The 21651-nt window shown below is 36.0% G+C and overlaps 1 protein-coding gene across 5 annotated transcripts in view; it reads right to left on the bottom strand.

The window, feature by feature from the left end:
- MKLN1 (muskelin 1) overlaps positions 1-21651 on the bottom strand; it is a 377314-nt gene that overhangs the window by 10042 nt on the left and 345621 nt on the right. For all 5 annotated transcript variants that reach the window (XR_012432863.1, XM_065541080.2, XM_074035999.1 and 2 more), the window contains 5 exons: positions 17476-17623; positions 16125-16239; positions 14415-14554; positions 9653-9755; positions 2154-2208 (listed from right to left, as the gene is read on the bottom strand). Coding sequence is in view for 4 of the 5 variants with exons in the window: in XM_065541080.2 (XP_065397152.1) it covers positions 2154-2208; positions 9653-9755; positions 14415-14554; positions 16125-16239; positions 17476-17623 (561 nt within the window). In the remaining variant the exon portion in view is untranslated. The remainder of the gene's footprint in view (positions 1-2153; positions 2209-9652; positions 9756-14414; positions 14555-16124; positions 16240-17475; positions 17624-21651) is intronic.

Here is a 21651-nt window from a genome sequence, read left to right as displayed (position 1 = left end):
CAGACAAGACAGGAAACAACATCCCACAGGAATTTTCCCTGCTTTTATTTTTCTCTTTTTGTGTTTGTATTGTTCTCAGTACATCTGAGGTTTGTTTAGAATCCAAATAAAACAAACTATTCCTGACAAAATATATTAGTTGGCAGTGAATAGGACAGAGTCAAAAGAAAGGAAAGGAGTTAAGCTGAAGGTAAAATATTTGCTGACACCACCCTAATTAATATATTTAAATTGCTGCCAAGAAATTCTTGTTCTAAAGGCTAAAAATAAGTCAGTTAGATATAATTTAGTGCTATCCACTAATAAATAAAAATAATGGGCCTGGGCTGTGGTATCAGACATAAGGCACACAATCATTCAAACAGAATATATGCCAGACCCCCAATTCATGTATCAGTACATCTATTTCAAATGCTAGAATTCAGAAGAGCATGAACTTTCCAAATTAATGCTTACACCTAGGTTCTCCAGCTCACAGAGTGGAGATTTCTAGTAGCCTAAGGACTTCAACTCGAGTGTATGAATAGTGGTAAATCATTATCTAAATTCTTAGGAGAACCTTCTGGAGTCACGTTTATAGCAGTTTGCTGAGTCTAGTCCTGAGGAATCCTACATATTCTGAAGTTAGAACTTAGGACTGGAGTTGCCTTGATCAGTCTAGAAGCCTCAATCACTCACTATGGATAAAGGGCAAGACCTCAAGAACACCTCTATTTTTTCATCCCAGTGAAAAGCACCAGAATTATACATACTCTTTTTTCTTTGAGGTACCGTTCACTTTTAAGAGATAAAAGGTCAAATAATGAAGAAACTAAATTGATATCCTAAAGTGTTAATTTATTCCAAATAGAAAAAATAGTATTTATATTACATACAATGGAAAATTTCAATACTATTGCTCAACTCTAAGGCAAACAATAACTGCACTAGCATCAATGGGATTAATATGCATTCACTGACCAGAGGAAAGGTAGGAATTTCCATACTTCAAGAATATCATCTTGGTAAAAAAATGAAGCTACTAATAAGTTATCCTGATGAAAATACCCTTGCAAATTCACCCAAATAAAGGTGTGGGTTCTGCAGATTACCCACTTTACTACAGTCTTGGATTTTTTTTTTTTTTTTTAGATAGAGTCTTGCTTTGTTGCCCAGGCTGGAGTGCAATGACATGATCTTGGCTCACTGCAACCTCCCACTCCTGGGTTCAAGCGATTCTTCTGCCTCAGCCTCCCGACTTGGGATTACAGGCACGAGCCACCATGCCTAGCTGATTTTTTTGATTTTTTATTTTTAAAGACAGAAGGTTTCTCTCTGTTGCCTAGGCTGGAGTGCAGCGGCATGATCTTGGCTGACTGCAGCCTCTACCTCCTGCGCTCAAGTGATCCTCCCATCTCAACTTCCTGGGTAACTAGGACTATGGAAGCACACTACTACACCTGGCTAATTTTTTAATTGTTTTTTTTTGTAGAGACGAGGTCTTACTATATTGCGCAGGCTTGGCTCAAACTCTTGGTGGGCTCAAGCATCAGCATCCCAAAGTGCTACGATTACAGGTATGAGCCACTGTGCCTGGCCTACAGTCTAGTTAATAATTCATTAATACTAAATGACAGTATTACTAAATGAAGACTAAAGTGTCTGAGAAAAACTTGAGTTTCAACTAGAAGTTATCTTGAACAATTAAGATAACAAAATTCCCATTTTTAGGAAAGAGATAATCTATCTTCTGTGCTCCCAAAACATTGCCTACCCCATAGCTATTCTCCTGGTGACACACAATTCCATAAAGAACAAACTGAGAAGAAAAACTATTTAATTAACAAGTATTATCTCATAGTATGTATCAGTAATACAGCCTACATTCCAAGCAGTGCTATACAAATTAATTTATTTTGACTGTGTTTCTATTGCTATCTGTTTGCATACTAACACAGCAATTGGTATAATAGTCATTGCAAACTGAACTGATAAATGATACCTGAAAGTAACTTTGTAGCAGGTTATTAGAAATTTTGCATGATACCCTGAAACTTCATTTGCTCATCTATTTGTTTGAAACATCTCACCTGATGTTTCATGTAAAGGAAACCAAGATCCAACCTTCCAAATGCTAGGGCATCTAGCTGGATAAATTATACTGCAATACTTACCTAGAGCTGTAAAATCTGAACCAGATTTGAATAGAGCTGATGCCAGGAGCTGAAACTGTTTAAGAAAGAAAAAAAAAAAAAAGCAGCAAATTAGCTGGCTAAGTGCACTGAAGGAAAATAACCTTCTGTAACTTTGACCATTTATCAGCAACTACATATTTCAGAATATGTGTGACATAGGTCTATTCACCAAATAGTGGCAAGAAGAACACATTCAGATTACAGAATACAATGACTTTTCTATCAGGCTGCTATTATCATTTTCCAAAATACTGGGCCATTTCCTGGAATTATTTTATTTTTAAAATGTATTAAAGTATGTATTTATTAAGGAACAACAGCACAATAAAATAAAAAAGAAAATTGTCATTTGAATCTAACAGATATGATCAGATTGGTGCCCTGGGCTCTGTTACCGAATTTTTAGCATATACACATTCTCATCTCAAAATAAATGTAAGCCACTGTAAAATACCTGATGTCTCAGCTGTGTAAATCAAAATCTGAGAAAAAAAGCATGTATAGACCATTTCTAAATTACAACTTAGCTTGAGATTCCACAATTATATATAATCACGTTGTTAAAACCCAAAGGCCTTTTTTAATGGACATAATGTTGTAAATGATGCCTAGATTTCCAGGCTGTCAAAGTTAGTTTAAAACAGACAATGTAATTTAACAATGAAGAAACAGAGTAAGACAAAACTATTGCAACATTAGCAATTTAACAAATAGACACAAAATAAAAAATCTGGAGAACTATTTATATTTATCTTGAATGAGAATGCAGGAAAAGAGGCAAATTAAAGGAATGAATTAAAGCAGACAAACTCCTCAATGGAGTTACTGGGTACTTCCCAAGACCTGAGCGGTTAATATCGCCAATTCCTCAGGATATATTTCACATATATGTTTGCAGTCTTTAACATTTCAGGTATTAAATCATACCAACATTTGTAAGCCCTGATGAATGGTCCGGATGAATCAGAAATTGTACAAATATTCCATAGGTATTCATCTAAGCAAGAGTTACGAAAATGGGGGGTAAAAAGAAAAATTTAAAAATGCATAGAAGTTCTTTATGTATTCTAGGTATCAGTCCTCTGTCAGATATATCTACTGCAAGGATTGTTTAGTCTGTGGCTTGTCTATTTATTTATTTATTTATTTTTTGAGGCAGGGTCTCGCTCTGTCACCCAGGTGGGAGTGCAGTGGCGTGATCATGACTCACTGCAGCCTTGACCTCTTGGGCTCAAGCAATCCTTCTGCCTCATTTTTTGATTTTTTTTTTTGGTAGAGACGAGGTCTCACATGTTGCCCAGGCTGGTCTCAAACTCCTGGTATCAAGCAATCCTTCCTCCTAGGCCTCCTAAAGTGCTGGGATTACTGGTGTGAGCTACTGAATCTGGCAATATCTATTTATGTTTTTAGTAGTCCTTTAATGAGTAGAAATTTTAACTCTTTTGAAGTCCAATTTATCAAGATTTTTCTTCAACAATTACTGCCTTTGTTCACGTCCAAGACATCTTTACCTGTCCCAATGTTGTGAAGATAATCTCCTGTTTTCTTCTCAAAGTCTTATTCTTCTGGATTTTATCTTAATTAATGTTTCAGTAAAGAGTGAGAAAGGTTTGAGGTATCCAGTTATTCAGTAGCATTTGTTAAAAACTTTCTTTTCCCTGTTGGACTTGGCACCCTGGTCAAAAAACAACTGACCACATATGTATGGGTCTACTTCTGGACTCTATTCTGTTGTATTGATCTATTTATCTATCCTTAAGCTAGTAGCACACTGTCTTGATTACTGGGGCTTTACGTAGAGTCCTGAAATCTGATAGTATAAGGCTTCCAATTTTTTCTTTTTTCAAAATTGTTTTAGCTAGTCTAAAACCTTTGCATTTCCATGTAAATTTTACAGTGGTTTGTCTATTTCCTCAATGACAACAACAATAAAAACCAAATTTACACTGCATTAAAAGGCCAATTTGGGGAAAATGGGCAGCTTTAAACAATTTTTATCGTTTCAATCCATAAATATATCTCTTCATTTATCAAGGTCTTCTTTAATTTCTTACAACAGACTCATTCTACCCATTTGATATTTCTCTTGCTAATATAAACTATGCTTTTCATTTTCTAATTGTTCTCTGCTAGTATAAAAATAATTGCTAATAATTACTTTTTTTTTCTCCTGACCTTGTATTTTTGTCATCTTGCTAAACTCACTTGTCCTAGTATATTGTTTTGTAGACACCATGGGGTTTTGAATGTACATAATCATGTTACCTACAAATGCAAGCAAATTTACTTTATCCTATCCAATCTATATGCTTTTTATTGTTTTTTCTTTATTACACTAGCTAGTGTAATTCCGGTAGAATGTTGAATAGAGAGGCTGATAATAATTTCCTTGTCACAATCTTAGGGAAAAGGGTTTAATGTTTAACAATTAAGAATAGTCCTAGCTGTATGTTTTTCACAGGTGTCCTTTAGGAATTTAGATTCAAGAAGTTTCTTTTTATTCCTAGTTTGCTAAGAATTTTTATTCTGATGAGTCTGAATTTTGTTAGATGCTCTTCTTCACTTACTAAGATGATCTATGGTTTTCCTTCTTCATTCTGTTAACATGGTGAATTACACTGAATTTTTTTTTCAAATGTTAAACTAGCCATATATTCCTAGAATAAACCACCACTTAGTCATAGTACACTAACCTTTCAATATATTCCTAATTAACTAAAATTTTCCTAAGAAGTTTATATTTATGTTCATGAAAAATATTGGTCCATGATTTTCTTCGCTTGTAATGTCTCTCTTGGAATTTTATTTTATTCTAATTTATTCTGAGATAGGATCCCACTCTATCGCCAAAGTTCAGCATGCAGTGGTAGGATCACAGCTCACTGCAGCCTCAACCTCCCTGAACTCAGGTGATCCTCCCACCTCAGCCTCCAGAGGAGCTGGGACTACAGGCATGCACCACCACACCCAGCTAATTTTTTGTATGTTTTTGTAGAGACAGGTTTTTGCCATGTTGCCCAAGCTGGTCTCAAACTCATAGGCTCAGGCAATCCACCCCTCAGCTTCCTAAAATGCTGGGATTACAAGCGTGAGCCACCATGCCCTGCTTTTGTTGGGATTTTATATCAAAGTTAACCTGGCTTTATAAAAGGATTAAAGAAGTATCACCTTCCTCTAATTTCTGAGAGTCTATGTAAAATTGTATTTTTTTCTTCCTTCTTTAAATGGTTGATAAAATTTACTGCTATTATGGGCCTAGAGTTTTTTGTTAGAAAATTTTTTATTACAAATGTAATCTCTGTAGTAGATATGGAGTTCCTTAAGATTTTCTATTTCTTCTTGTGTCAGTTTTGGTAAACTGTGTCTTTTAAAGTATTTGTCAATTTCATCAAGTTGCTGAATTTGTCGATGAAGTTGTCCATACCCACTTTACTTTTAATATATGTAGGGTCTATACTGATGCCCTCTTTTCATTTGTGATGTTGATAATTTATGTTTTCACTTTTTTTCTTGGTGATATGGTTTGGATTTGCATCCCTGCACAGATCTCATGTTGAATTGGGGGAGGGGTTTGGTGGGAGGTGACTGGATCACAGGGGCCGATTTTCCCCTTGCTGTTCTTGTGACAGTGAGTTCTCATGAGATCTGGTGGTTTAAACCTGTGTGGCACTTCCCCCCTCATTGTCATTCTCTCTCCTGCCACCATGTGAAAAAGGTGCTTGCTTCCCCTTCACCTTCTGCCATGATTGTAAGTTTACTGAGGCCTCCCAGTCATGCTTCCTGTTAAGCCTGTGGGCCTATGAGTCAATTAAACCTCTTTTCTTCATAAATTACCCAGTCTCAGGTGGTTCTTTACAACAGTGTGAGAACAAACTAATACACTTGGTAAGTCTTGCTCAGGGTTTATCAATTTATTTACCTTTTCAAAAGGCCAACTTTTCACTTTTAACATTTCTCCATTGTTTGTTTCCTATTTCATGAATTTCTTATTTTCTACTTATTTGGGGTTGAATTTGCTCCTCTTTTCTAACGCCTAAGGTGAAAAATAAATTTTATTGGCTCTACATATAGGATAAGGAGAAAACTATTATCTTAACAATCTGATTAAATAAGTGGAACTGTATGTACTGGCCTAAGGATTTTAACACATACCAAGTGATATTACAGACCTCTTTCCCAAACTCTGGATTTAAATATCCAACAGTCACCTCAACATCTTAAGTTAGCTGTGTCATAGATATCTCAAACTGAACATTTCCAAATTTAAACTCCTGAATGCCAGTCAGGAGTCCCCACAAACCAGCTCCCCCAAGAACATTCTCACCTCAGTTGATAGTAACTCCATCCTTCCAGTTTTTCAAGCCAAAAACTTTAGAGTCATTTCTTTCAAACACTAGATCTAATCTATCATAAAATTCTGTTGGTTCTATCTTTAAAATATATTGAGAATCTGCTCTATTTTACTTCTCACTGTTCTATCATTATTTTGGTCCGAGCTTCAGTAACTCCTTGTGGCCCAGGCTGGAGTGCTGTGGCACGGTCTCGGCTCACTGCAACCTCCACCTCCCGGGTTCAAGTGGCTCTCCTGCCTCAACCTCCCCATTAGCTGGGATTACAGGCACCTGCCACCATGCCCGGCTAATTTTTTGTATTTGTAGTAGAGATGGGGTTTGACCATGTTGGCCAAGCTGGTCTTGAACTCCTGATCTCAGGTGATCCACCCACCTCAGCCTCCCAAAGTGCTAGGATTATAGGCTGAACCACTGTGCCTGGTCCAATACTTACTCAGTTCTAATGTGCTATATAATTTGCTTCTTTAATGTTTATTGTCTTTCTCTACTAAGATGTAAGCACCTCCTGGGCAGGGATCTTGTTTGGTTTGCTGATATAGCTCCTCTGCCTAGAATGCCTGAACTATTATCGGGAATCGATACACATCTGTTAAATGAATGACACCAGTACTCTGGAAACTCTGCAGAAGTGTAATGAATACAAAATGTGTTATTGTAGCTGAAAACTTATTCTCATTCCTTCTCTATTACAGAAGTCTTCTCTGAAAGTGGTATAATTGACTTAGGCATCCTTTTCTCAAGCCTTTTCTAGAAAAAAATATATTTTTTATAAGATTTATTATAAGTTCATCACCAATTCAGAACCCATGTTCTGAAGACTGGAGGAAGCAAAGAACATTTTTTTGTTATATAGTTGATAGTTGTCAATGTCCTGACAACAGGCACAATGATGATGATCATAACAACCGTGAAAAAAAAAATCTAAAAAACACTTTTCGTGTTTTGAGACTTAAATGAGAAAGTCATTTAATAACATGAAATTTTTGTAAAACATACAAACAGAACAAAAACAAGTTACTATAGGAAATGAAGAGCAGTAAGGCCCTTCTCAATGAGTGGAATGATTTCCTACAATGAAAGTGAAGATCTACATGCCTCACTGACAAATATCATCAGTATACATGTGAACTGTTACCAGAGAATTTCTTCCCCACAAATGGACTGTTGGATATAAAACATTTTAAAAGTCAAATCTGTTCACACATTAAAACAAAATAATAGTATTACAGACCAGTTATTCTCAATGTCAGGAATGTTTTCTGTTTTCTGTTCTTTAAGAGCAGACAGAAGAGAATCTTAGTGTGAGGGCATTGTTTTAAAAAGTGGGGTGATTCTGATGCCAACATACACACATACACACACACACACACATACATATACTACCATTTCTTTCTAACTTCTACTAGGGTTCACCAACTCTTGCTAGATTAAGCTTTTATGAAATGGAATGGAAGCTGGTGGCATACAAACTCCTAAGTTGTTACTACTTTAAAAAGAAGAAAAAGAGAAACCAGCTACCAAAATTTTAAAAATGGCTTAAATGAACTTGAGATACCTCCCTGTCCTGTTTTTTTCCCATCAGTTTAACTTTAAGAACAAACTGTCTTGTTTTCTTTGGCCTAGTTGCAGCTCACACAGCTGAAATTATTTACTTTGAAATATTTTGTTTTGGCTTCAAAAAATAAGGAAAAAATGATTGTTCCCAGTTACAGCCATTTTACACAGAATATGGAGAAAACACAAGGAAATCTATGCATAACTCTCAAATGTATGGCCTAACAAAATTAACATTAACGGACTCTTCACAACTAAGTACACTTATAAGTCATAAAAGATTAAATCAAATATATTCTGCCACTTGGCAAAACTATAATTATTTCTCCTATTTCCACAGTATCATCTATTGACTGAAGACAAACATATTCTGCCACTTGGCAAAACTACAATTATTTCTCCTATTTGCACAGTATCATGAACTGACTGAAGACTCAAGGAAAGACAATTAACTGTCCTCCTTCATGGGGGTTCTAAAGTATGTTCTGCAGATTCTCTACCTAGTGAAGGGCTGTAATCAATATCGAGAGACTTAGGACTTAATTTTATAGTACGAAACTATGAAAGAGTATCTCTTTGTTATGGTGCTGAAGGCACGGAACCTCTGTTGCTTGAAAGTACAATAAACCTGGAGGCTGAAAGTGATTCGACATTAAATCTGACACCTGTGTCAATGCTCAAGCATGCCGGGCACAGCTTGATACTGCTATTACAAAGCCAAAGCAAGGCAGCAGCTAACAGGGAAAGAGACCTAAGGGTCAAAACTATATATAATCAGCACAAATTCTGTGAGTGGAAGGCAAATGCACTGCAGTTCAGATATTGCTAGATGAACAAGGACAGCTGGCAAAAGGAAAAAATGACAAAAAGAATCTCAGATATTAGCGGAAAGAGAGCGTATGAAACCACAAAAATCACTGCAGGCATATTCACACACCATGGATAAGCAAACATGTTCTTAAGGATATAAAATCTTTAGAAACAGTTGTTTCTATCCCAATGTTATGTAACAAAAAACTGAAAAGTAATCATTGGCTAACTGATTTCTCAATCTTAGCAACTAGGAATGAATGAAATTAGTAGCCTATAGACAAACTACACTGCTACAACATTCACATAACTAAATATTAAGGCACCAAGGATTCTAACTCTCACCAATCTCTCTTCATTTTCTTCCTAAGCAACAGGGGATTTTTCTTTCCTCTCTTGGGGGATCTAAACTATCAACAGAAAAGTTTATATTGAACCATTATGTAATCCTTAAGTAAAATAATCATGGGACTATGGACAAAGTAAAAATTTCTATTTGCTTTCCAAAACACAAAACTAAGTTAAAACTTTATACCCGATAATCCTTTTCTGAATGGACCAAGGGTTTTTGGTGACTTGAATCTTATCACATGAAAACATGCCTATTCAATTTTTATTTCACCGGCTCTGTGACATTTTAAGATTATTGATGTCATCATATTTTCTTCATTTTCCTTTACACACTCAAGAGCAAAATCATTAAATATGTTAGGAAGACATTTAAAAATGCAACTTCTGAAATTTATTACCACCTTTCTTTACCTCTTTTGTCTCTTCTGGGTCTGAATGATCCACAGTTATATAAAGATCATTTTGCAAATATTTCAGAGCACTAAGGGGATCCATTTGGGCCTTTTCTTCAAACCTAGAAAATGTAAACAAGAATAATTATCTGGAGTTATGACAAAGTATCAGAAATGTCTTTCAGACCTGGAATAAAATACACTGTTACACTGTGTATGAGTTGTTCTAGATATCTAGAAAATGTCAGTTTAGGAATCCAGAAGTAACAATACTGCCATGTAGACAGTGTAGGCGTGGAGTTCTTGGAAATGTAATGGTAATGCCAGGTGGTCACAGGCAGCTGTGGTGCTAGAGACTGGGTAGGAGCATTTCCTACTCTTCTCTTAAAACTACAAGGTAGGACTAAACCAGCTACCAAACAAAGTGAATATGCTACATATTTTATAAAACAGAACTTCAAAAAATCCCAATGTGCTTCATCCAAAACAAGTAGACATAAAAATAAAAACACTTGCTTAGATTTGTATGTTTTCTAATGGAGATGCTTAACAGACACCTTGGAAACTGAAATAAGCAGGGTATCTTTAAATGAGTATCATTAACACTGATTACTTTTAATGAGATTATGTCCCTGTCTCAGTCAGTAAAAACAACTGCAGCAACCACTTCTCAAGCATTTGTAATATGCTAGACATTGTAATGAGTATTTTACATGTACCACTTCATCTATCCTCACAATAATGCTATGATGATGATCTATTTTATCACCGTTTATCACAAAAAACATGAAAATAGCGTGCTGTGGCTCATGCCTGTAATCCCAACACTTTGCGAGGTCAAGGTGGGTGGACGGCTTGAGCCCAGGAGTTTGAAATCAGCTTGGCCATCATGGCAAAACCCCATCTCTACAAAAATCAGCCAGGTGTGATGGCACGTGCCTACAGTCCCAGCTACTCGAGAGTCTAAGGTGGGAGGATTGCTTGAGCCTGGGGGTGCAGTTAGCCATGATCGTACCACTGCACTCCAGCCTGGATGACAGAGTGAGATCCTGTCTCAAAAAAAAAAAAAAAAACAAAAACCCCAAAATGAAAAACTGAGGTGCAGAGAATGAATCTGGATGAGCTCTCCTAAACAACAAAAAACTGTATGTATCTATATATCTATTTGAAAAAGATAACGTCTCTGTTATATCATAATTACATATAGATTTATTTCTAATAAGTTGGCATGCTTTTCAAAATATACAGACAAGGAAAAGAGGAATTTCCTTTGAGTAGGAATGGCTATGAAGAGCCTTTCACGATGGCATTCAGGTTGATGGCATCCTCGGTGACAGGGTATCTGTACTTCAGGCAGGGGCAAAGACTAGCAAAATATTACAGCTCTCTTGTACCAGGCAGTACCGTAAGAGTGACAGCCAGGCTTACAGCCTTCAGATGAGAGTCCTTTAGGTAAAGACCATGTTACTCTACCATCTTGTCCACAACAGATTAGATTAGACCAAGGTTTTGGTACCCACGCTTTGATTAGCAGTTTATAAAGTGGTTTGGCAGAATTCTTCCTAATAGGGACACTCTCCCCAGGAAATGCTTTCTAAGAAGATTCTTTCTCTTGGATAATCTGAATGTGAGACATATAAGGACATGTAAAGAGCAGACAGAAATAGAGAAGGCAGTAAACAGAAGCCATGAGATGGCAGATTCTGTCCATCCGTCCATCTACCTATCTATCTATCTGTCTATGCTTCTATCTATGCCTCTATCTATCTATCTATCTATCTATCTATCTATCTATCTATCTATCTATCTATCTATCTATCTACCTACCTACCTACCTACCTACCTACCTACCTATCTATCCATCTATGCCTCTATCTATCTATCTATCTATCTATCTATCTATCTATCTATCTATCTATCTATGCCTCTATCTATCTATCTATCTATCTATCTATCTATCTATCTATCTATCTATCTACCTACCTACCTACCTACCTACCTACTTACCTACCTACCTACCTATCCATCTATCTATCTATGCCTCTATCTATCTATCTATCTATCTATCTAGGCCACGAGGTTGGGAGAAAGTCAGCAGTAGTCAGTAGAACAGGACAAGCAGATGGAGAAAGAAGCAGACAGAAGTACCAGGAAAAGCTACAGTAGCACCCAGCTACTAGAATTTTTCCAGTATCCTAAACAATTCTCCATCCAGTTTCACTGTTCAAATGCTGACAAGGTGCCTTAATTCCCTGAATAATCTAATAATAAATTCTTTTTCAGCTGAGGTATCCAAAGCATGGCATTATCCTTTACAACCTGAAATAACCTAACCAACACACACATACAATCCCATATCCAGTAAAGAGATCAGCTTCCTGAAAGTTATGTTTTCCACCTTCATTTTCTGAGCTATTTTTGGCTAGCAAGAACTTATCACAGACTTGTGTCTGTAGCCTAGAATCGTATTTTAATCAACAGTTCTGCCCTGTTTCTAACTGAACAGAAATTAATCCTATCACAATTTTTTTTGCCCATTTCTACCCACAAATCATCATCAAGTTTGGAAACCTGAATGTCATATGAAAAAATAACAGTGGTATTTTATTTATTACATCACATGACATCAGTAAGAACAAGGAGATACTTCCTTGGCACACAATATACTTCTTTCTCTCCTTCTAAATTTATATTCTAACTAAACAGAAAAATTGTTTTCCATTAAGAACAACAACAAAAATAAGCCAGTCTAGCAGTTAGTACAAGCTCCCATATTAAAAAAAGAAATCTGCATAATATTTGAAAAAGGCAATTTTTGTGTTCTACCCAATTCATAGACACAAACTTCTATCTATTCTGTCTATAATGTAGCGATGTCCCTCAAATTCTTGGATTTACCTAACAGCTTGGTAGAGAAAAAGGTCTAAAATAAGCCTTTTATTGTCAGTTTGAATTGGCAGTTGACAAGATTCTCAAGATGCCCTGAGTCATCCTTGACTGCTCTCTTTCTCTCATACCCATATCAAATCCATCAGGAAATTCTACTGGCACAATCTCCAAAGCTTATCCAGAATGTTAAGGTGCCTTCTTGATCTCTTGTGGAATGTCTCTTCCTCTGCCTGTCCTTCAAATGGTGGTGGTCCTCAGAGAATACCCAGCAACCCTTCACTCTTCTTGCTCACCCCGAGCAAGCTCCTTCTCCCCGTGACTCACAACTGTAATGTCAGGCCAAGTCTTTTCACCAAATGTTCAGATGGCCTCCACTTGCATGTCTTACAGACTTCTCAAACCTAAAGTGCCCCAAACTGAAATAATCTTTTCCAACACATAAACCTGTTGTTTCTGAAGAATTCCCCACCCGAGGGAAAGCAGCCACGAGTTTTACCCAGTTCTTCTGGAAGAAAATACAGAATGATTTTTATAAAATATAAGCCTGAATGTGTTACTTCCCTACTTAAAATCTTTCAATCTCCCCTAAGAGTAAAAGCTGAAGGCCCCTTACAAGCTGTCCCTTTCCTAGTCCCTTCAACCTCATTTCTTATCACAATCACCTCACTCATTCCACTTCCACCACGCTTCTTCTCAATTCACTCCTCAAATTATTCAGGCATTTTTTTAACCTCAGAGCCTTGACTATTACCTGTCTAGAACACTCCCCACCCCACCAGACAGCTACATGATTCAGTCCCTCTTGTCCCTTAAGTTTCTATTCAAATGCCATCTTCACTGTGCAGTCTATCCTGATATTATTTAAAACTACATTCCCACCTCCCTCACCTGTATAAACAATAACTCAATCTGTTTCTTTTCATAGTACTTACCATCTAACATGTAATATAAATTCCTTATTATGTTTACTGTTAGTCTGCCTTCTTAAGAATGGAAACTTGAGGGCAGAGTTTTGTTCATTTTCTTCATTGATACATATGTATATATGACAGTTAAGCGGTGAGCTCTGGAATCAGAATGCTCAGGCTCAAGTCCTGGCTCTGCCACATAATAATATACAGGGTCTAGCATAAAGTAATTGCCAGGCTGGTCTTCAACTTCTGGCCTTAGGCAATCCTCTTACCTCTGCCTCCCAAAGTGCTGGGATTATAAGCATGAGCCACTGCATCTGACCCTAAAGCAAATTTTTATTACCATGTAACACTACAGTAACCAAAAGGACAGAAACCCTTTTCTGCATTTTTTAGTAATTTATTACCTTCTAGGCTAAAAAGCAAACATGACTCAGGGTGGGGGAGGGTGTGTGTGTGTGAATGTATATGTATATATGAAAATGCTTGATTAAATGATTTTGCAATTAAATAATAAAGGTGATATAAAGCCACAAGCCTATTTTGAAATTGTATTGTGAAACATCAAATTAGGAAGATATAGTATAGTCAACTATATCATCACATTCACTGTTAAGAGAGTTATCAAGAGCTCAGGCACGTGCCATTAAGCTAGAACTGATCTAATTTGTAGTTAGCTTTGAGTTACTTTGATGTAGGCATGTCACCTTCACAGAAATTATTTTCCATTTTTTAACAGTTGCAAAATTTCACTTGTTCTGTTTTTATAAATTTTTAGCATCAATATCTATATTTTGTATCTTCCTTTGAAAAAGGAAAGCAAAAATAAGTAGAACAGGGCTTTTACAAAATTCATGATCTTCGTAGTATTTACAGTGTCATTATTAAATGTGCCAAGAGAAAGTTCTATCTCCAAAGCTAGGTAATACCAACAACAGCTGATAATGTTAATTAAATGTTTTCAGTGAATTATTTTCATACCTGTGTTTTCTTATGAGGTACTTGCAATGCCTCAGTAAATAATCTTTTGAAGGTCTACACAACTTCAGTGACCAGAAGTCATCTAATCTCATCTTTGGAGAGCAAGATTTTCCTGGATTCCCACCAAATAAATAATGAACCTATAATAAGCAAAATAAGCCAGACTTTAAAAAATGCATGCATACCCAAGATATTTTAGTAGCAGTGCATAAAAGGTTAACTTACTGAGCCTATTTAAATAAAAAATTAAAAATTATATTGCATTTTTACCAAAATCTTCTCTCGATTTTTCTCGTTTCTATTTTACTTTAAAGCACCATGGCTACTTAAAAAAACCGCATGTATGCTAAAATGAGTTATGTTACCACAATTACAATGATAGTGGAAGGCATGAAACAAAAACAATGATAGGAAGAAGCTAATCCATGATATTATTTGCTGAGGACAACAAATAATGGGGATAAAATTAATCAACATATTGATCATATAACAAATATCTTAAAAATTCTGACATAAATGCTCAATCACTAAAAGTTAACAGTCAAGTCAACAGGTCAACTAGAAACTTTAAAAAATTTTAACATCTTAATTTTGCTTTAACTGAAATGCCAAATATTAAATGGCACATATAATTTGTGAAATAACATTAAAAAATTATTCCATAATTCAATACCAAAAATGAAATGCAAAAGGAATTTATGATTTCACTATTACATTAATCAGAGTTATCTGTTCCTCAGATAACTTTGGAAGATAAAACAGTGAAGAAACAGAATCACTTTCATAAGTGGTAGAAGTGAGAGTATAACTGCCTAAATTTATTGCATTTGAATGTTTTTCTGTACTTATGCAAAAGCATTTAAATATTTAAGTATTTTAATTACAATTAGTGTATAAATTTATTAAATTTAAATTAAAATATTTCCTAAAATGTTAAAAACATTTATATTCATTGGTGTTTATATAATAGAGTAATTATCCCTATCCTATAGATGGAAATTCATTTACTCCTTAAATTGAGAGGTTATAAAAGAAAGGGCTTTTACTCACTCCCATGGTAGCTTTTACCTAAAGGTCTCAAAGTATATCATGTAGAATTTAAATAATCATCCGTGGCTTAACAGAAAGAATTGGTCTCTGTCAGTAATTTACTATATAATCTAAGTCCGATCACTAAAGTACATGGTTAAGTTTAAGGGAGAAATAAAGAAATAACTCTCAACACTATGACACTAAAAATTCACAACACAAGACCATTTCACAAGGCTGATTTAAAAGATATATCACTAGTATATCAGGAAAATTAAGATAAAAAGACTTCTTACACAATGGGAAAATCTAAAACCAAAAACCATGTTATATCACAGAACAAGGTACCTGAATGCTGACAACTGTACATCTTTTACTTGGATATTCACATTGTAGAAACAATAGGCTATGTCATATCTCTAGAGCTATACAGCTAAAAAGCTGCCACTGACTATTTCCAAAAAAGGAAAAGTACCAAGAATTACAGACTATGTAAAAATGCTTATTCTCTTAAGGAATTTTAGGGAGAAGTGATATTGAGTGTTTAATATTCTATTGAATGTCTACTATGTATTTTAACTTTTTACTCAAATCCAATTTAAAACAATCAGAAAGATATATTTGGGGATTAATTCAGACAGTAGGCCATGGAAAGTTTACAGGTCAATGTAGTTAGGATACCTTGTGTAGCTCATCGTATACAAGCTGATGGGCAAACCTTGGACATGGTTCTTCTTCCTGAAGACTTTTAGTTGGATTCTCCTTTGCAGCTTGATCATTCTTATAGACACAAGACCTGCAAGACACTGCTTTTAAGGCATTCTACCTTAGAGAATTAGCAGCAAAGATAATACAACTGTAGCAAGTAAATTAATTGCATGTCTAACTACTAACAAAAAATTTTAGAAATATGTTCACATCAAATATTAAAGTTCTAGTTACTCAGGCTGGGCGTGGTGGCTCACGCCTGTAATCCCAGCACTTTGGGAGGCTGAGGTGGGTGGATCACGAGGTCAGGGCTTTGAGACCAGCCTGACCAACATGGTGAAACCCCATCTCCACTAAAAATACAAAAATTAGCTGGGCGTGGTGGCGGGCACCTGTAATCCCAGCTACTCAGGAGGCTGAGGCAGGAGAATTGCTTGAACCCGGGAGGCGGAGGTTGCAGTGAGCCGAGATTGCGCCACTGCACTCCAGTCTGGGCGACAAAGCGAGACTCCATCTCAAAAAAAAAAAAAAGGTTCTAGTTACTCATAAAACACTCTGAATTTGTTAGAACTGAGTTCTGAAGTTCTTTTCATGTCCATTAAATAGCTCACGTATCCTACTATTTGTTATGAAATACAAACAGCATACATGAAAGCTCAAACTAAAGAAAGAGACGCTATCTTATGTATGTACAATAAAAAGATGTACAGTATACACTGCTGTCATTTGACTGTAAATAAATGTCCTACTTAGAAAATAATAAATTCCTTAGCTGCAGAGCACTACTCTCCATTATGAAAGGAGAAGTTCTCTGAAGTGCTTCTGTTCTGTACAATATTCACTTATGGAGCAATCACAGAATGTCAGAGCTGGATCCCTGTTTTCCCAAAGCAAAATGTGCAGCACCAGTTCTGTGGGATGCTCTATGACACAAAAATCATGGTTTGGAAATGCTAAGTAATACTGTCCCCTCCCTGCTATAGTCAAGCCTCTTAGTTTTATGAAAACTAAGATCTGGGAACATTAAAAAAAAAAAGCATTGTTCTCAAGTTCACACAGAACTAGACTAGAAGAGAACAGAACCTAGACTAAAATACAGTTCTCTTGAGTCCCAGACCAGGAACCATCTACTACTTGAAAAACACAGAGGTAAAATCCATTCACTGAACATCACTGTATACACAGGTACTGATACTAATTTTTTGTATTGACTTTTAAATGTACAATGTCACAAATTAACATAAGACTCTTTCTTCTTTTGAATAAACCAACAACCTCAAATAACTGCTACATTGGGATTGCAGCAGATACAAGCGTTCCTTACCAACTATTCCTCACAATGTCATAAATCCAGAATGAATTTCTAACATTTTCTTCCCTCTTTTCCTTATCTTTGCTGAGTCCAGATAAGACATGTATTTCATTCAGTTCTGGATCGATAGTTGCTCTCTGTGTAAATCCTGTCATTGGAACTACAAATTAAAGAAAAAAAAAGATGAAAATACTCACTTTAGATAGTTTAGTATTTACTTTCTTAATTCTTTCTTTCTTTGTTTATTTTTATTTATTTATTTATTTTGAGACGGAGTTTTGCTCTTGCTGCCCAAGCTGGAGAGCAATGGCGCCATCTCGGCTCCCTGCAACCTCTGTCTCCCGGGTTCTCCTGCCTCAGCCTCCCGAGTAGCTGGAACTACAGGCATGCACCACCACGGCTGGCTAATTTTGGATTTTTAGTAGCGATGGGGTATCTCCATGTTGGTCAGGCTGGTCTCGAACTCCCGACCTCTGGTGATCTGCCTGCCTCGGCCTCCCAAAGTGCTGGGATTATAGGCGTGAGCCACTGTGCTTGGCCTATTTTTTTTTTTTTTTTTAAGAGACAGAGTTTCACTCTATTGCCCAAGCTGAAGTACACTGGCACAACCATGACTCACTGCAGGCTAGAACTCATGGGCTCAAAGGATCCTCCTGCCTCAGCCTCCCAAGTAGCTGGGACTACAGGCATGCACCACCACACCCAGCTAATTTTTGGATTTTTTATAGAGATGGGGTCTTGCTACGTTGCCCAGGCTGGTCTCAAACTCCTGGCCTTAAGCAATATTCCTGCCTCATCCTCCCAAAATGCTGGTGTTACAGGCATAAGCCACCACACCCCGCCCCTACTAGTTTCTCTTGAAAATATCAATACACCTTTATTCTGCTCTATGTGTCCACATATTTAACTTCTAACACACTACATAACTTTTTAATTAAACAATAAACAATTATATATTGCCTTCTCCTTACTCTATGAGCTCCACAAGCAAAGAGGCCGTTTTGCTCACTATTTTGTTCCCAGTATCTAGAAAAGTGCCTGGAATATAACAATTACTAAATGATTTGTGGAAAGACTAAAGGAATGTCAATTGCCAGCTACAGGGAAAAAAGAAGCAGAAAGAGGTATGCAATATAATCATTTTTACATAAGGAAGGAAAGGATATACTTTAATTAACTGATTTATTATCTGGGACAGTTCTAATTTGATTGTAGAGATTAAATATTTAAATCTTGACCTGGGGAAAAAAATTTGACAAAAGGTAAAGCACAGAGTTGCTTAATAAGGTCAGAGTCATTGAAAATATCTGTTCATAACATACAATAACTTCCAAAAAATAAAATTTAATATTCTGGGCCAGGTACAGTGGCTCATGCATGCCATATCAGTGCTTTGGGAGGCCAAAGTGGGAGGATCACATGAGGCCATGAGCTCAAGACCAGACTAGGTAACACAATGAGACCTTGTCTCTATAAAAATTAAAAATCAGCCAAGTGTGGTGGTGTGCACATGTAGTCCTAGCTATCTGGGAGGCTGAGGTGGGAGGATCCCTTGAGCCCAGAGTTGGAAATTGCAGTGAGCTATTATCGTGCCATTGGACTCTAGCCTGGGTGACAGAGTAAGACTCTGCCTCTAAAGCAAATAAATAAATAAATAAATATTCTGGGGTATAATATGCCATTTTGTTTTCCTGAGTGGCTTAAACTCCCCGAAGTTAATAATGCTGTATTTTTCTAAGAAACCTATTAAATAAATGATCATTCTGCATTATCCAATAATCTATAAAACACTGATATGGCATATGCCAAATTTTCTTATTTTTATTTGAAAATATTATTTGAAATACAATTCCATATATATAAAGTGCATATTATGAACTCAGCTACTTCACAAATAATTGTCATGATCTAAAACAATGTCATTGTTTTAACATTTCTTTTACCCATGAACAATTATCATATGCTCAAAAAGCTAAACAAGTATCAGACTGAAGTGAAATATTTATGTCAACCTAGAATACTATGTATGGCAGGAGATGCCAGCCATATTGATCTTGGTCTTCTTTATCTGCTTTAGTGGGACCAAATAATCCAGTATTTATTTTTTCCCAATCTACCTTAAATTCATTTGTCATTTTACATTCTTATTTGATAAATTTGGGACATTTTAAGGACTATCCAAATGCATTCCACAGTAACTATATTATAAAATTACACACACACACACAACATATAATTTGTATACACACATACACGATATTTATATGTATACACAAACATATATCAACCTGATCTTAATAACAGCCTACGCACTCATACCACAGTCTTTTGTGTATGTAAAGTCTGGTACAGTCGAACGTCCATATCCCTGGGTTCTGTGTTCAAGGATTCAAACCACTACAAATTTAAAATATTAAAAAAAAAAAAAACCCAAACAAAAAACAAAACCTATAAATGGCTGCATCTGTATTGAAGATGTACACATTTTTTTCTTGTCATTATTCCTTATGACAACTATTTACATAGCATTTACACTGTATCAGGTATTATAAGTAACCTAGAAATGACTTAAAGTATAGGAGGGGATGTGCATAGGTTACACCATATCACGGACTTGAGCATCTGAGGATTCTGGTATCCAAGGGAGGTCCTGGAACCAGTCCCTCAAGGATGCCACGGGACAACTGCCTTTTCTTAATAAGGCATGGTAAACTTTCAGAGGCGATGTGCTCAGGTTCTGACCTCTATTCCTCAGATAACTTTGGAAGATAAAACAGTGAAGAACTGGAATTACTTTCATAAGTGGTAGAAGTGAAGAGTATAACTGCCTAAATTTATTGCACTTTAATTTCTTTAGATAACTTTGGAAGATAAAACAGTGTAGAACTGGAATTACTTTCATAAGTGGTAGAAGTGAAGGATATAACTGCCTAAATTTATTGTATTTAAATTTATTCTATTTTGTCTTAATAGTGAGTCTTTGAATTAAAAATTTAGTAACATGGCTTGGCAAACTATGGCTTGATGTGGCCTGCTCAGGGTAAAATCAGGCAATGTCCATTCATTTACATGTTGTCTACAGCTGTTTTCACCTACAATAATCACCAGAGCCTATAACTCACCAGAGATAAAAGATGGAAAACTTCCAAATAAGTCATCGAATACAAAGAGGAGAAGTAGATTGTGAGGAAGACTTCCGTGGAGAGCTTCTAATAAGGACATAGGGGCCTGAATAAGAATGACAGCAGAGCTTAAAGTAACTCCTAATCTTTACTTTGTTAATCATACAGGTTCCCAACTGTGTGCCTATTCTCAGCTTATGCATTCTGTAAGAAAGCTTGGTTGACAGTATGTGCTGCGCACTTGTACAAGACCTTGATCAGTGTCTCATTTATGAGAGAAGCCTACTGGAAAAAGAGACCTATACATTGTAAAAGAAACCACTGTTAACTATCTTTCTTAATTGATACAGTCCTTTATTCATAAATGTTAAAGTTTAGACATGAATTATAGACATACGAGGAAAAAAATCAACAGTGCAAAAGAGAGGGACCTAGATGAACAAATAGAACAACTGGGAAAAGACAAATCACAGAAAAGAAAATAACTCGGGGGCGGGGGGGAACCCATCAGTATCCTTGAAGAGATTAAAGAGAATATTCCATGTGCAAAACAAGAATAAGCTACCATAAAAAGGAGCAGGGACTATGAAAAGATACTAAAAAGTAAAACTATGACCAAAAACTTCAAACGACAGAATGAAAATACAGACATAGTTAGAAACAAAGTCAGTGGTCTCTAGATAAAACTGATAAATCATCAGAATAAAGAGCAAAAAGATAGAAATGATGAGGGAAAAGTTAAAGGACACAGAGGATATATCCATCGAAGTCAAATTATCTGAAAAAAAGACCAGAAGGAAAGAAGAAATAATGTAGAAGAAAAAATAAAAAAAGTTTCCCTGAACTGGGTGTCCGGTTTGAAAGAGCCCACTGCAAGCTAGGCATGTTTAATTTAAAAAGATGGTGCACACATACATCTATATCTATGTTTAATTTTTAAAAAAAGATGATATACAGATGTACATCTCTACCTTAATACGAAACGTTAAAACTCCAGGAAAAGAAAAATTCTAAAAGCTTCCAAAGAAGGAAACAGCAGATTACTATATACAGAGGAATAAAAATC

The sequence above is a fragment of the Macaca fascicularis genome, chromosome 3, assembly GCF_037993035.2.
Source record: "Macaca fascicularis isolate 582-1 chromosome 3, T2T-MFA8v1.1".
NCBI classification, from domain to species: domain Eukaryota; kingdom Metazoa; phylum Chordata; class Mammalia; order Primates; family Cercopithecidae; genus Macaca; species Macaca fascicularis.
This window is presented reverse-complemented; position numbering and strand designations above follow the sequence as displayed.